The following is a 13,001-nucleotide window of genomic DNA, read 5'->3' on the forward strand; positions in this document are numbered from 1 at the left end:
CGAGGTCAACTATGGAAGCAGAACTCACTGCATTAGACAGCCATTGTTGAGGCAGAATGACTGCGTGAGTTGTTGATGGACTTACCTGTGATTGAGAAACCGGTACCGGCTATCCTTATGAACTGAGATAATTAGATAGTTATTATCAAAGTAAACAGTTATAAGGATAATGACAAGTCCTCAAGGCACGTAAAGAGACGATTGAAGTCTGTCAGGAAATTGAGAAACTCTGGAGTGATAACCTTGGATTATACCCAAACGGCTAAGAACCTGGCAAATCCCTTTACAAAGGGATTATCACAGAGTGTGATAGATAATGCATCGAAGGAGATGGGTATGAGACCCATGTGAGTTATACCATAGTGGTAACCCAACCTATGTGATCGGAGATCCTGTGAATTAGGATCTGGGAAGAACAAGCTATTGGTCTAACTAGAGGAGAGTACCTTTGTTGTTTGACCCACTCGAGTGAAGATGCAATACTCTTAGATATCTGTAAGGTAGGTTGGCTAATGCCTTAATGTGTTCTGTTAGCTTTAAGTAGCAAAGATGCTGATCTATAGGGTATTCTTGAAAGAATATATCTATATGAGTCTGACTGTTGTCGCAGTTTATGAGATTTGGGTGATCTCTAGTAAACTCATGAAGAAATCATGGAGTAGGACTTATATGCTTCACCCGCAGGGTAGTCTACTGGCAGCTAAGTATCAGCTATGATTTTAAGTGAAACTTGATTGCACAAAACTTGCAATTCAAGGCATAGTCTATTGTTTAAGTTGTGAATGAGTGTAGCTTGATGTTCTAGCTGGATGTTTAACTTAACAGTCTCCACTGAAACACTAGTATATTAAACAACAGTGGGAAATTGATAATTTTCTATGGGACTTTGAGATCTGGTGGGGGATTGTTAGAATTATTAGGGTCGACCTATGTAATAATTCCTAATAAATCTCAAAGGCCCATATTGGGGAGAGGTAGCCCATGTTGAGACCCACCCTTTATTAGTATCATATTACTAATGGAGGTGGAGGTGGGGTTTTCCCCCTATATATATGCAAGGATCCCCAGCTCTTTGGGAACACGTACAACATAGACTGCTAATTGAGAATAGCTCTAAAATTAGGAACGCTCTCATTTAGTGAGTCTATATAAGAATTAGGGTTTTGCCTCTTTCTATTTCTATTGTGCTGTCGTTGTAGTCTACTCCATCCCGGCGTCGGCGTGCATCGGTAACCGAGAGAGCAGGTCTCCAAAACCCTCGCTCTTCAGATTTTACACCGGGAGAGGGCGAATAAGGTTTTTGAGAAGCGCTCCGAGCGACTGCTAAAGTTCTTCTCCACAGCTCGTGTTTCTGGTCGCTTGGGCGCTGCCTGCTATCATCGTTAACAATTTCGGCGCGTCGTTAGCATGATCGATCATGCCATCAACATGGTGCAACCAGCATCTTCAACAACCTTCACCACGCAGGACCAATACATAAAAATCATACTTCTCGTACTTTATTTTCTGCAGTTCCTAATTTTGAGTATAGTAGATCTAGTCATATATAGTAATTTTATACATATGTTTAGATTATGCTATAATCATATCAGTTTATCAGTTTCTACTTATAATTTATTTATGAATTAAATTAAACCTAAAAATACCTAATATTCCATCATTTTTGGCCCAACTTTCATTAAAAGCATGTAGTTAGTTTTTGTCGAGAGATACTAGCTTTACATACCTAGTTCTAACTCCTATCAACGACCCCAGAGGGGTATTTGACACAAAAAGCCTACTTGTGTTTAACTGACTAAAAATGGTTGTAGGGTGTTTTGAAAACCATCCAATTTTCTTCGAATGAAACAAAGGCAACGTGAAGCGACAAAAAGTCACATTTCCAAGTTGGTCATTCCGCCGACAGGTGATTGATGATCAATTCGATAGCCATGACACCCAAAAATTCTCTTTGATCGCAAAACACAATCAAATCAGCAAAAAAGTCAGAATGTATAGTAGTAGCACGTTCAAGTTCAATAATACCCAGGAAGTCAAAGCACTTCGGACCTAAACAATGATAACACATCATACTAGTGTCACAATGGGAGCAACTTCAGATGCGACACCTTCGTCCAGTAATACTGCAAAACGGAAGCAATCAAAATCACAAGCCAAAAGATGTCCAAAAGATGACTGCCTGTTTGGTTTAGAGAACTACTTTGCCATATTTCCACACTGCGACTACTAAAACCGAGTTCCATGACCGCAAAAGCATTGCGATGCCAGGTCTTGCAACGGATCCATCCACCTTCAGCAGTAAAACATGAACTGCTGGACGTTTTCCTTAATTCTGGGGAGTTGCCTCACGGGGACAGATTGATCATATGTCCGAGATGTTGCCCCAGATGAGCCCTGATCAGAGTTGTCGTCCTCCATGTAGTAACGCGCACGAAAGGCACCCAGGTGTGCATAATACGCCGGAGGAACTGTCACAATATGGAGAGCAGATCAAATTGTAAGCAAGAACTTGTAAAACAAGAGAAATTTAAGTGACGAACAAACAGCTCTGGTAAGCTGATACATGGCTATCGGACTACACTAGTGCTCACCTATAGAGACTGAGCGAGTGCACCTGGCATAGCTGCGAGCGAGAAAACATAAAAAAGATATGGTCAGAACAAGGTAAAATGGTGTGCTGCATGCATCATAGACATCAGAACAACACCAATGCAGCTTACGTGTAACAAAGATTGTAAGTCAAGGTTTGCAGTGCATCAGCACTGAAACCATTTTCATCGAAAAGAATGTGATAATGTGCTGGGCGGCTAGTTCCCTGTCCAAAGGCAAAACGAAGAATATCTGAATATTGAGCAAATTAACTGTTGATATTTGGGGAAAATTCTAAAATGCACACTCTATTGCTACTCTTTGTCATATACATATACTTCGTAGATGGGTACACACACACATACAGCACAACACAACCCAACATTAACAGTCCCTAACAAATCTTTATCGGTATGTGCAGAATGCCAAGGTAATAAGCATATAACAATTCATAAAAAGGATTGGGCTAGTAAACATGCAACTCATTCGTGCAACATACCTGGATACCAGAATGACTACAGAGGTAAAAATCAAACTCGCTGGGATGGCAGATCTTTGTGTCAACAACAGTTCCTGAGGACAAAACGCAGTTGAAACTTCAATCTCGTTTTGAAACAAGCATTGATACCTAGATATAATCGTGTGTACCATATAAATTGCTGCCTAATGAAGTCGACTTACCAGGTAGGATGTTTCCGCTCCTATCTGTCTGATCACGCGCACGATGATTTTCAGGAAACAGGCGGGTGTGATGCCTCTTTTGCACAACAACAAAAGTGACTTTAGGTAGATAGCCCTCCTGTAAACTAGCACATGCCTGGGAGCATAACCACAAACACCAAGTACAACATAAATACAGATCAGAGCTATGCAGTGAACAAAATGGAAAACACCTCTAATGTGATAAACAGGTAAAAAAAAAGGACCTTGCGAATTGCGTCCATTTCATAAAGCAAGACTTGGCTGAACTGCCCCTCACTAACACCATCTCTGCAAATTGAATGTCAGAATTAAACAAAGATAAGAAAATAAAAGGATGAAATTATCTTTACAAACCGATAGAATATAATCCTGTAAGGCTTGTGGCCAGTAGACTTGTAGAATGACACGAGCAAATCCCTGCATTACAGAAAAGTTAATACGGCAAAAAGAAAACAAGCAAAATACTGATTTGTCTAAACTTACCTAACCATTCCACCTCTTACAATGCCTTTCTCTGGATCTCTCACTTCTGTGAAAAGATTATTTATGATTTCGTCCCTATGACCTTGTGAAGATACCAAGCATTTGTACTTGGTAACTTGTGGCCAATCCATGGATGCAACGACCTACAAAAATATGAATTAGAAGCTTCAACTTTGGCAGGAAAGGAAGAAAGAATTAGTAACACAAAGCAAGTGGAAATGGCATGTTTCCTTTATAAACACAAGATACTAAGATCTGTTGTAGCAGGATTAGTGCACTAGTTCGTATATTTCTGCTTAAAAGGTAAAATCTGCCATCTCGTGGAAAAAGGAAAAACTAAGAACATGGCTCTGCAACCGCCAAAAACAATAGCATTTAATTAGAGGTGCATCTAACAAAACGAAAATAAAAACGTAAGAGTAAGACTAAGCAAAAATGTCCGCCCGGGGGGGGGGGGGGGGGGAGCATACCGCTGCAATAGATGGAGATGAACCCTCCCCAGGAGACGGGTGGGTAACATCAGCTCCAAAGACTATTGTAGGAAAATCTGTCAGTAGTGGTATTCTCTTGTTCAAAGCATCTTCAAGCACAGTATTCCGACCTCCAACCTGATTGGAAAATGCCAATACTTACATTCTTATTTCGACCTGATTATACAATGGGTAATAGCATCGCACTTAGCTTTATCCTACCTTAACGTTGATTTTCAGAGCAAGATTTTCAAGATACTGTTTTCCTCCTTTCAGAACATTCTTAGGCGCGCAACATTGAGTTATTACACCAAGCTCAGTTTCACAAAGTCGTTTTATCCTTCCTACAACACAAAGAATGTCAGAAAATTTGAATTTTAAGTTGATAAAAGGAATGAAGAATCATCAGCTTGAAAATCCATTTGGAAAGCTTACCATAAAAACCACTCATATCGGGCAAAATTATGATAAGTAACTCAAGTTGTTGCTCTTTCAGACCTTGTTGAGCAAGCACTTCAGCAGAATGACGATGTATACTTGTGATTGCGGCTTCTACATTGTCTTGGCGGGCTTGCTTGATATCCACACATGGTCTGGTATTCATTTGCTACAAACAAAATAAGAAAAAAATACTGTTAACCAATACATTTTATGGTGTCAGAAGTATCATCTAGAGAGATACTTACCATGCCAATGTTATTGCACATGCTGACAAGATCGTTGCAAAACATCCCAATGTCATTTGGACGCAAGCGAGAGGCAAAAGTTAGACATGCCCAGTGTTTGATAGATCCTCCATTAACCATTCTCTAAAAAATTCACCAAATATACGTAAGACATAGACCACAAATTTAATAGACTAGAACAAAATTACCAATATAAACAACCCAAAAAAGAAATGGTGTGCTTTTAATTTAACCGCATTGAGGTCATTCCACGATTAGTTCATTTATTGAAAAAAATAGGGATTACACCACAGCTACCAACTGAGCAACTACACCTAACAACACGAATTTTCCTTGTTCAGATACAAGTTCTTAACAGAAAATAAAATAAAATTTCTGGGGAATAACAAAATATAATCACGTAAAAAAAGAGAGAAGAGATGGATCAGAGCACAAAACGAACAAGAGCATGATACCTTGTTAATCATGTTCCACTGGCCAATGGAAGGGTTGCATACTTTTTCTTTTCCAGAGTCATGGTATTTAAGCTTGAAAAATACAAGTTGAACATCAGTAGATGGTAAGTAAAAAAACAATATATATTCGTAAAAAAACAATACATGATGTTATTTTTTACTCCAAAAGAAGAAGCGCATTTACCCTTGGAGCTGGGAGCACACGAGCATCAACCAAGGCGGGTTGGTTCATCACCTTAATGCCAAATTCTTTTGCATAGTAGTCATTGTCATAGTTGTTACTACTAGCAACCTGAGAATATAAACAAGGTATCACTTAATGAAAATAAATAACGTGAATACAAGAAAAAATATGAGAAATACTATAAGAAGAAAAATCAAAGATAGGCATAGTGATATATTCACCTCCAAAATACTGCTCTCCCTTTGTGCTGGTCGCTCACAGGCCAACTTCAGGATAGCTGTGACTTGACGCTCATTTAGCTTTCTAGAGTAGCGTTGTCCCTCAAGGATGTTGCAAACCTGCATAAGTATGAATGAACATTCTAATAACTTGTAAATATATCAGATATATTTTGAAGGAGGCTGACAAATAGATTGATACAAGTAACCAAAGCGACAATGACAAAAGCCAAACAAGCGCAACCTCCATAGGTATATATGCCGGCCTGCTATCACTGCCAGCTTGAAGACATGGCCAGTGAGTGTGTTTCAAAGAGTAATTATATTGCCGTTTAAAGTACTGGACAACTGATACCCTTGTGCCATCTTGATCAAACCTGTAAAAGCAAGTAGAAATATTTAATGATAGAATATGGTTAAGTAAATGGAATGCAATACAAGTAAAGGAAATGAAGAGCCATATAAGAGAAAAGATACGTCAAATCATTCAACGGAGCTGAGGTAATCCCTGTAATCCTGTAATGCATGGGTATATCACGGCGATGTGTGACCACAACCCGGACTCCCTTAAGGGCTTTCTTCAGCTATAATCCAAAAAACAAAACATGACATAACGCAGCCAATAAACATAAATGTTAAATGAGCACATAGTAAAGGCTATGTGTTCATACTTTTATGCGATCCAGATCAGACAAACGCTTTGATGCATCACGCAAGTTCAGATACTCCACTGCAAATTCTATAATGGGTTGAGGCTTGTAAAATGCTGTCGCAGAAATATCTGGATTGGAAGAATACAATTTTCATCATAAAAATATTGGTTTTAATTAATAAACTGCATATCTGTTATGGAAAAAAAGATGGTATGCGATTAAAAGCTTATCTCATTAATAAAATATGTACTACAAATTCCCAAAATAAAAGAAAAGAAGCCCAATCCATGAGGTGGTTTCCAGTAGCCAGGGAAAAACTATACTGGAGATTAGCACGAAAAGAAAGAAACATCTATCCCTTACTTTAGCAAGCCCTTATTATTATTAAACTATAGCCAATTAGCCATAAGATATTAGAGAACCAAACTTATAAACGTACAAATTGAAGAAATACAAGTAAATAACAATTTTGATCATCTACTTTATCTCCATCAGCTACTGTATCTCTTTATTCTGAAGTTTATGAGGGAACAGTCATGGTAAAAAAATAACATCATCCTAACAACTACACTCCTCCATCTTGACGTTTCTTTAACTGGGCATTGTTTCTTTGCTGGCACCTTTACTAGTTTATTCGATTCAGTTAGTTAAGCATCAAACTAAGTGCAGATCAATCATTTTTCTGTTCAAATAGTCCAACTTCATGAGCTGCATATGCAAAAGAATATGTGATGATAATGATCATAGTTGTTTTGATAGTACTCTGATAGTTATAATTTTCTCGTATGAATACTAGGATGTGACAAAACAAGGTTTTGCAATGTTGATGATACCAGATAAAGCAGACTACAAATTACTTGGAGCTATGCATTTAGTTCATGCAGAATAGTGTACCTTCTGAAAGTATTGGAGCACTCCATTTGTATAGCTGGTAAATAAAAAACAGAACATATCGGATCTTACTTACAGTAGTAAAGGTAAATGGTACATTAATCGTTACATTTAAACTTTTGGGCGGAATATTTTACTGTGCTTTATGAACCAAAATCTTAATTAAGCAACATTTTACACAGTACACAAGCCAACGTTTATTAGCATGATAACAAAACTAGCATGTGCAATCAATCCCCAGAGAGTCGAGAATAAAGCTACACAAGGCGCAAGGAATGTGGGAATACATTCAGAAGCAAAGCATGTTGAAAGATAGCTTATGGTAAATTAATTACTCATAAGAGTTGGGTGCACATGTAAATAGAATGTATAAAGAAAACAATAGAGCAAGTAGTGTGTAATTTAAGGTACAAAGCATAGGCACAAGAAGAACTATATATACCAATATTTAGGGACAGTCCCATCTGGGTAGGGCGTAAGCTTTGGTAGTAACCCCTCCAGCATTCCACACCACTTCCGATAGGCCCACCATGTCCAAATGCTTGTGAGAAAAATGATCTTGAGACCGTTACATACCTGCCGCAAGTAATTGAGATTTAGAAAGCAAGAAAACTATGATCAGATAGATATATATACACCTATCAGTGCCACATTTTCAATAGATAGAACATGTGAGTGCATGGACGCATTACCTAGCACTTGGGCATTCCCTCAGAGCGATGTCAAGAGCTTGGATGGTGTCCTGTGGCAGTTCCCTCTGCCTACCAGCCAAGAACTGCTTAAGGCTGTACAGATCTATTTTTGCAGCGTCCTTGATAGTGACCTTGTACTCTTTCTCCCTGCAGGACTCAATCAATGCAGCATAAGCACATACACAGGAGTAAAAGATACATAAAGAAACATGCATGAACTGCAGAAAAACATCGTACCTCTGGTTTGCTCTCTCAGGATTTGTTAGTTTGAGAAGAAACTGTTTCTCTTTGAATGGCAGTGGACCAGCTGTGAACATACCCTTTCTTCCATCATAAACAGGCAGTCGCCCGTTCAAATATTGTTTGTGCAATTTAATGAGCTCGTTAACTATCCATCTGTTCCTTTCCCGTGAATTGGATTCAGGAGTGATGGCCACCTGTACCAAAAAAGGATACCGATTGCACTAAGAAGTAAGAAGCAAGGTGAATATACATCACTACACTATTGGTAATGATGCGATTAACTCTTAACTAGTTTTGACGAGAGAGAGAGCTTACGTCGTAGTGGTAAATGTCCTTGTCCGCGACCTGGACGAGGAAATGGTTGGCGCGCACGCGGCACCTCCGCCCGATCGTCCCATACCCCGGCCTCGCGGGGAACACCAACGCCTTGCTCGACGCCGGAGGAAGCCTCCCTGCAGACGCCGCCAACGACTCCACCGTCCCTTTTCCCTCCACTCGCGCGGCGGCTGCAGGCGCCGGAGCCCGCGCCGGAGCCGGGAACGACGGGCCCACTTGCGGGTGCGGCCCAGCCTGTGCCGTTGCGACCACCATTCTCTTCTCCACCTGGCGGCTCAGCGCCTCAACCTCCGCCGGCGTCGGCGCGGCCACCTGCCCGCGCCCCTGAGCCACGCCACTGTATCCACCGCGCCCGCCGGCCGACTGGGGGGCCTGGAAGTGCCCCCCACTCTCGCCTGCGCCACGGCCGCCGCGGTCACCACGGCCACCTCGGCCGCGCGTGGCATCGCGGTGCTCCCGGGGCTCCGCATCGCCTTGGTCTCGCCCTCTACCGCCACCGCCACCTCCACGGCCTCCTCCGTGGTCGCCCCGGCCCCGCCCTCGACCGCCTCCGCCGCGCGTGGACATCCTGCAAACCCTAGCACAAGCGGACGGATCTTCGTTGTTCCCACTGCCTGTTCGGTTGTTCCCTTCCCTGTTCCTGACCAGATGGCAGCTTCTTGTTGGTTTCGATTATTTGGTGGACCTGCCCGCCCTCCCAATCCGGCGTCAGTTCTCCATTGCTTTTTCCTTCCCCAATCGTGTGACCTCGGCATCATGAAGCGCACTGGGCTCCCGCGGCGGCGACGTCAACAAAGCTGATGGCGGCGCTCAGTGTACTCAACTCAAGCAGCTGTAGGCCGTAGGTAGCTCGGAGTCGGTGGTTGGAGAAATCGCAGCGCGCTGGTCACTGAAGCTGTTCGCGGTGCTGGACCTTACTGACATGTCCCACTGTCCCATGGTGATCTACTACACAGCCTTCGGTAACAGGAAGTCTTTAATAGGATCTTTTGTTCGAGTAGCTTCTGTTTTTCCATTATCCTGATCTATATATGTATTTCCCATTAAAAAATGACCATCAGATTCTAATCGCATTAACAAAAAAAGATTCAAAACAAAAGAGATGCACCCAAGTATATAATATGATTTCTAACTGAGATACCAGGAGAACTGCTGGAGGAGCCGACCGGGCAAATTTTCCACGGATGCCATTGCAGAGCAGATGTATCCATGTCACTGGTTCCTTCCTCCAACTGCGAGGCTTGGGAATCAAGGAAGTTTGGCCAAGATGTTGTTGGATTAGAGACAAGACGGGAGGAGACGAATAAAGAAATCTGCGATTGATTTTTTTTTTTTTTTTGGGTGCGTCAGGATCTGCTCCCTCCATTAATTAGCTTTTCTTTGGCGCTTTTTTCTTTTACCACCAAAACTGACGGTGTTTTTGATTCGTTAACCTGCGTCGACGCCGTTCCATTTATGCAGTAGTGAGCGCCGCCGTAGGCCCACAAAATTACCGAAGCCAACGAGAAGCTGCCACCTGGACGGGAACTGGAAGGGCCACACGTCGGTGACGGCGATCCCAGGCTGCGTGCGAGTGGAGCGGGAGACGGGAGGCAACGCGATGACACGAATGGAGCTGGGAGACCTGATTGGAAAACGCCAATAGGATACGGTTGCCGACAATGTGGGCGGAGCTGCTCGGTACCGGAGGCAAATGGGAATGGATACGGTTGCCGGCAACGTGGGAGATGAGGGGTGCGGGGGAAGGGCAGAGGTGCAGGAGGGATGGCACGAACTACTGAGGCGGCGGGGTGCCTTGCAAATTATTATTGGACAAATTACTTATGTGCCATAAAAAAGCTTTCTTCTTCCTTTTGTACCACTTAAATTTTTGAACTTCTTTTGTTGCCATTAATTTTATCTTTTGTTTCTTTGTTGTCATTTCCGTCCATATTTCCGTTCAATCCTTCGTCAAATTCACTCTTCACTGTTCATTGTTCACCGGTTTTGCTTCTTAAAAAATCAGTGATTTTTTGTTTCTTAAAAAATTCTATAACTTCTTGTACGTGTTTTATAATCCATATGCGACATATTTTAATTAGATTCACCAAAAAAACAGTATAGATTTAAACTAAAATTCTTCAAAATGCTACTTTTATAACTTCTAACAACTGTTAGGATCTCAAATGAAATCCCAAAAATCTGGAGAAATTTATTAATATTCTTCTTATGTGATCAACTAATTTCTAAAATTACTTTTAACACTAGGTTATATGGTAAAAAAGTGAGTTACTTTGTAATACTCTATTTATATGCAATATGATAGAATAGATACAAATAAAGGATTACAATGGAACTTACTTTTTCACCATACAAACTAGGTCCTAAAATAATTTTAGAAATTAATTCATCATATAAGAATAATATTAGTAATTTTTTCCAGATTTTTTGGATTTTATTTGAGAAACTAACAATTGTTATAAGTTATAAAAGTAGTTTTTTTTTTAGAATTTTAGTTTAAATTCTACAAGGTCTTTTTAGGTTAATCCAACTAAAATGAGTTACACATGGATTATGGAACACGTAAAAAAATTCTAAGATTTTTAGAGGAACAGAAGACCACAATTTTGTATAAAAAAGGATATTGTTGTGAACAGTAATTGCAACGAAATACAGTTCAGCTGAGAGTGAGAGGACGGTAAGAGCTTAACCATCAGATCAGAGAGTGGTAGGTATCTAGTTTTATAAATTTTTTATATAAGAGTCTATTTATTTAAATATTAATGTTAGAAAATATAAAAATAAAAAACTCTTCTCTAATGTGCCTCAAATGGTCCGGGTTACTCACACTTGGGCTGCAACTTGCAATCAGCTGTTGCATAACTCATCGGGCTCAAGGTGTTCTTCAATTAATTAGGGCCATCACGAGATGGACAAGCAATGCATCTCATCTCCAGACACCAGCCACTCTCATTCTTCTCTTTTATTGGATCTGTTGTATTTCTGTCCTGACGCGATGGCGATGCAAAATAATGATGGACAAATTCCTTATTTGAGAAAAAAAACTTTCTCTTCTTTATATGTCACTCAAATTTTTAGACTTCGTTCAATATCATCAATTTTATCTTTCATTCCTTACTTGTCATTCGTTCCACATTTTCATTTAATCCTCCATTAAATTCACTGTTTACCAATTCTGTATCTGGGACAATTAACTAATATTCATCTTATGTGATGAATAAATTTCTAAAATTATTTTCAGCCCTAGCATATATGGTGAAAAAGTGAGTTATTTTGTAATGCTCTATTCACATGAAATAATAAAAATACATATAAATAGAGCATTAAAAACGAACTCACTTTTTCACCATATATGCTAGGGTTGGAAATAATTTTAGAAATTAGTCCATCACATAAGATGAATATTAGTGAATTGTCCCAGATTTTTTGAAATTTATTTGAGGCCCTAACAATTGTTAAAAGTTATAAAGTAGTCTTTTTTTTGGAGAATTTTAGTGTAAATTCTACATATGCTTTTTAGGTGAATCTAATTAAAAAGGGGTTGCACATGAATTATAAAACACGTACAAAAAATTCTAAAATTTTTAGAACAACAGAAAACCACACTTTTGTATAAAGAAGGGAAAAAGGAAAATATTACTGTAAACATTGATTTCAATGAACACTGTTAATTCCGCAGAGGGCTGTTAGCCCCTGCTGAGCGTGTCAAACTGCTTACCGAGAGGGTGGTAAGAGCCTAATTGCTTGATCAAAGGGCGGTAGACATCTAGTTTTGTAATATTTTATATTAAGAGTCTATTTATTTAAATATTAATATTAGAAAATATAAAAAAAAAACTCCATTAGAGAAGTCTAGCAAGACCAAATCGGCCCAAACAATTGGGCTTTCCAGGCTTGATTTGAACTCAGACTGGCCTCAGCTTTCAGGGTGAGGAATTTGTGCTTCAGACCGAGCTAATGCTCGGATGGCAAGGCCTGCCGTTGCGCAGCCTAGCCACCAGCATTCATGTTCACTGAGAAATAGGTGTTTTTTATTTTTATATTTATATTTGAATAAATAGTTTTCTGATGGCAAGATTTGTAAAAATAAGCGTCAACCGTCCCTGAAAGAGTTGCAGCTTTTTCAGAGGATGGTTAGGATATCACAGTAGCAACGCTACCCCTTACTGTCCTCTCAGAGGGCGGGTATGGCTCCCGCGCCCGCCTCCTTACCGCGGGTAGGACCCTCCCCACGCCTGCTACCCTTGCCGCCCTCTCAGGAGTCTGTGAGCCCCACCGCTTAGAAATTTATTTTTTTAATTTAACCATTGTATACGTTAATTTGAAAAATAGTGCACATTCATTCGGTGAAAAATGTTAGTTGTGCAAAAAGTGGTCAAAATGGTATCACGGAGTAGTT

General features: G+C 40.2%; 1 protein-coding gene across 2 annotated transcripts; it reads right to left on the reverse strand.

Annotated features, from left to right (window-relative positions):
* Window positions 1–1,975: 1,975 nt before the first annotated feature.
* Window positions 1,976–9,943, reverse strand: LOC133913040 (protein argonaute 12-like). 2 transcript variants are annotated; one of them, XR_009908967.1, is made up of 24 exons: window positions 9,744–9,943; window positions 8,582–9,627; window positions 8,261–8,460; window positions 8,024–8,170; window positions 7,774–7,907; window positions 6,459–6,568; window positions 6,265–6,371; window positions 6,032–6,164; window positions 5,791–5,907; window positions 5,570–5,677; window positions 5,386–5,457; window positions 4,931–5,053; window positions 4,680–4,851; window positions 4,467–4,588; window positions 4,245–4,382; window positions 3,775–3,917; window positions 3,646–3,708; window positions 3,516–3,579; window positions 3,271–3,406; window positions 3,089–3,162; window positions 2,721–2,815; window positions 2,592–2,623; window positions 2,201–2,468; window positions 1,976–2,123 (listed from the first exon to the last, which is right to left on the reverse strand). XR_009908967.1 is itself a non-coding variant. In XM_062356071.1 (23 exons), exons 2-23 carry the CDS (start codon window positions 9,167–9,169, stop codon window positions 2,293–2,295), a joined length of 3,054 nt encoding a protein of 1,017 aa, XP_062212055.1. In that variant the 5' UTR covers window positions 9,170–9,627; window positions 9,744–9,943; the 3' UTR covers window positions 1,976–2,292. The 2 variants fall into 2 exon arrangements, 1 of the variants encoding a protein (XP_062212055.1); XM_062356071.1 differs by having other exon boundaries at window positions 1,976–2,468.
* Between the last annotated feature and the right edge of the window lie 3,058 nt (window positions 9,944–13,001).

The sequence above is a fragment of the Phragmites australis genome, chromosome 3, assembly GCF_958298935.1.
Source record: "Phragmites australis chromosome 3, lpPhrAust1.1, whole genome shotgun sequence".
NCBI classification, from domain to species: Eukaryota; Viridiplantae; Streptophyta; class Magnoliopsida; order Poales; family Poaceae; genus Phragmites; species Phragmites australis.

Coding starts and splice junctions, on each gene's coding strand:
- LOC133913040 (XM_062356071.1), bottom strand. CDS start 9,169: ATGTCCACGCGCGGCGGAGGCGGTCGAGGGCGGGGCCGGGGCGACCAC. Junction 5,458..5,569: donor GTGTGCTCCCAGCTCCAAGG/GTAAATGCGCTT, acceptor GTATTTTTCAAG/CTTAAATACCATGACTCTGG. Junction 4,383..4,466: donor CTCTGAAAATCAACGTTAAG/GTAGGATAAAGC, acceptor TTTTCCAATCAG/GTTGGAGGTCGGAATACTGT.